The sequence below is a fragment of the Galeopterus variegatus genome, unplaced genomic scaffold (assembly GCF_000696425.1).
Source record: "Galeopterus variegatus unplaced genomic scaffold, G_variegatus-3.0.2 Scaffold367, whole genome shotgun sequence".
Taxonomy (NCBI): Eukaryota; Metazoa; Chordata; class Mammalia; order Dermoptera; family Cynocephalidae; genus Galeopterus; species Galeopterus variegatus.
Window position 1 is genome coordinate 460,532 of NW_007726478.1, and position 3,217 is coordinate 463,748.

Sequence of the window (3,217 nt, forward strand, 5' to 3'; positions counted from 1 at the left end):
AAGACAGTTTACAATGCTTACTTCCTAGTTTTCACTAGAAATTAAAGGTAGTAAGAGTGAAAAATTATCATTAGTATATGGTAATTAAAACTAGAAATAAGAAGGAAAACAACTCTGTATGTGAGGGAAGCAAGGACCATTTTACAAAGGAAGTGATAAAGTATAAGCATGTGTTTTTATTATGGGAAGGAGAGAGTAATTTTTGTCCTAAAGTAGAGTGACTGGTTGTTCCAAAAAGAGAATGAAGAGATGTGCAGGACAAAAACTGAATGGAGAAGAAGATTTTAGGGGGTCTGGGGAAGATGAACCTTGTAAAAGGAATTTTTAAAAATCTTTTCGGATCTTTTTATATATTTTTTTTAATGGAAACATATTGATTGTACGTATTTACGGGGTGCAAAGTTATAGTTCGATACATGTGTAAAACATGCAGTGACAGAATCAGGGTAGTTAGCAAATTTACCGTCGTAAAAATGTACTGTCTCCAAGGGAACATTTAAGCTCCCCTCTTTGTGCCATTTGAGAACATACGATAAATTATTGTTCTTTATAGATGCCTAGCCCTACTGTACACCACCAGGACTGATTTTTCCTATCTAGCTGTAACCTTACGTCCACTAACCAACCGCTCTTCTGCTCGACTCCCTCGCTGTGGTCTGAATGTCCCCCGAGCTCACGTTGGAACTTAGCTCACAATATGGTGGTGGAAGGTCTTTAAGACATGATTGGGTCTTGAGGACTGTGCCCTTCTCAATGGACTGATCCATCCATGGATTAACGGGCTGATGGCTTAGCGGGTGGCCACAGGCACGGTTCTGATGGCCATTCTCACTACGTGACACCCTGCCTTGCCAGGATAAGGAAGTCCCCTCTGCTTTAACCTTTACGAGGAAAGTAACTTTGACACAGCTAATCTGCTTTCTCTTCTGTGTTTCTGCTTTCCTCTGCCCTTTCCTGCCTGTAAAACCAACGTCCTCTGCTCAGCTCATCAGAACACCCAATTGTGTTTTATGAAATGAGGTGCTGCCTGATTCTAGAATCGCAAATAACAGTCAATTAAGATCTTTAAACTAGATTTGCTGTATTTTTGTCTTTTGATGGCACTAACACCAGTGACCAACAGCCAAGACGTGGGTGGTGTGGAGGGTCCCAGGCTATCCCTTCCACCGTCCCCCACCAAGTGACCTGGCATGGGGACCCATGGGGGAACGACTGCAGGCTGCCTCTGGACCTCTGGCCACACTGGCTCCTCGTGAGGACTCTTGGGAGGGAGTGCCGGGCAGGGAAGATTACAGGGAGCTGACCTGCTGACCACTGACCACCACCAGGACAAATGCACCTGGGGCCACCCCCATGCTGCCTGACAGGGCCAGACACTCACACGCAGAGTGGGAGTCCCACAGGATCAGCAGACAGACGAAGGACGCCCAGTTAAATGTGAATTTCAGAGATATAGCCAATACTTTTTTAGTATATCACAAATATCATGTGGGATATACTAAAAAAAATCACTATTCACTGTGTTTCTGACATTCCACGTTCACTGAGCATCTGCATTATTTGCTGAATGTGGCCACCCTCACAATGCCACAGTTTGAGGGGGTCTCGGGCCCTCCTGTGAGGACAGAACTCGGGGACGTTGCCCTTTGGCCTCCAGGTTCCTCTTCTTGTTTGTTTTTTAACTGCGTTTCTTTGGTTTTGTTTCTACCAGGTGGAACCATAAGAAACCTCGGCTTAACACTGGCTACATGCTGGCCCCTCCCCGCGGCCCGATCTGATTCCTCTGATGCGAGGCCTGCCTCGATGTCTGGACAAAGCTGTGGACTTGTCATCAGGACACCCTCTGCTGATGGGGGGAGAGGCCGGGTGCCACTTTTCCTCCTGGACCCGAATCTGCTCATCCATAAAGCTGGGAGAGAGCTGGGCTCGTGGGGGAAGTGGCTGCCATCGGAGCTCCCGTGTGGATGGGGCGCCCTTACCTGGGACGTAGATGTCCACGGGCACGATGCGGTCACAGCCCCTCACCACAGAGTAGGAGTAGTGGTAGTAACCTCCTCCATTGGCACAGCTGTGGGGAGGGGAGAAGGCACCCTGAGGGCGGCTCTGACCATGAGGCCCGACCTGGGTGGCGTGGTGGTGGCTGGCCACTCCAGCCCACCCTCCCCCTGCGGGGCCGCACACCAACCCCCACCACCTCCAACTGCAAGCAGGGGCTGGGCTGACGGAAATGGCAAGAGCCAGATTAGACGCCCCACCAAGCACGCATCACTTCTGTGCTCACGAGGCTGGGATGGGGGCAGACACGAGGCGGTCTGGGATGGGGGTAAGTGCAAGGAAACATTCTGGGGAGGGGCGGCTGCTGCGTCCAATGGGGTGGCAGTAACGTACACAAATGTGCTGACAATGTGGGGTTTTACTAATGGTGAGTGACACCTTTACACGTGTGATCAGGGAAAAGCATGATGAAGAGACCAAAGGAGCCATCGCGCGTCCCTGGAGACGACCCTGCCCTGAACTCACCTCCCCATGGACACCACGTAGCGAGGCTCAGGCATCTGGTCATAGACCTGGAAGAGACGGTGGAGTGTGGGCATGGCTCAGCGCCTGGGCGGGCTGGGTGGGCAGGCGGTGGGGACAGACCTACCTTGCGGAGTGCCGGGGCCATCTTGTTGGTAAGCGTGCCAGCCACGATCATCACATCAGCCTGGCGTGGGCTGGCACGGAAGACCACACCGAAGCGGTCCATGTCATAGCGTGGTGCAGCCATGTGCATCATCTCCACGGCACAGCAGGCCAGGCCGAAGGTCATGGGCCACAGGGAGCTCTGTGCAGGGGGCCGGGCTCTGGTCAAGTGCACTGTGTGCAGCCCAATGTGAGATTTCACATAGAAAAATCTAGATTTCTAGGCCCTCTTGAGGAAGATGGCCTCCCCAGCCCACTTTCCCAGCAGCAAAAGGAAAAGCTGACCCTATAGGCACCATGTGACCTCCAGGCCAAAGGGCCTGCCTGGGACCCAGTTTGTCACCCCCAGAAATGCAAAGCAAGCCAACTCTGTGGCCCACACTTCCCTGCTGCCACAAAAAAAAAAAAACCAGAAACAGGTAAAATTAGTTTTCATAATATATTTCATTCAACCCAGTGCACCCTAAATCCCATCACTTTGGCGTGGGGCACCAGCCACACTGGAGCACTCGGTAGCCACTGGTGGCCAGTGGCT

General features: G+C 51.5%; 1 protein-coding gene across 1 annotated transcript in view; it reads right to left on the bottom strand.

Annotated features, from left to right (window-relative positions):
• NDUFS7 (NADH dehydrogenase (ubiquinone) Fe-S protein 7, 20kDa (NADH-coenzyme Q reductase)) overlaps nucleotides 1-3,217 on the bottom strand; it is a 14,810-nt gene that overhangs the window by 5,839 nt on the left and 5,754 nt on the right. Inside the window, exons 5-7 of the mRNA XM_008568022.1 lie at nucleotides 2,645-2,824; nucleotides 2,521-2,567; nucleotides 1,980-2,068 (exon numbers count right to left, since the gene is read on the bottom strand). Of these exons, the coding sequence (XP_008566244.1) occupies nucleotides 1,980-2,068; nucleotides 2,521-2,567; nucleotides 2,645-2,824 (316 nt within the window). The remainder of the gene's footprint in view (nucleotides 1-1,979; nucleotides 2,069-2,520; nucleotides 2,568-2,644; nucleotides 2,825-3,217) is intronic.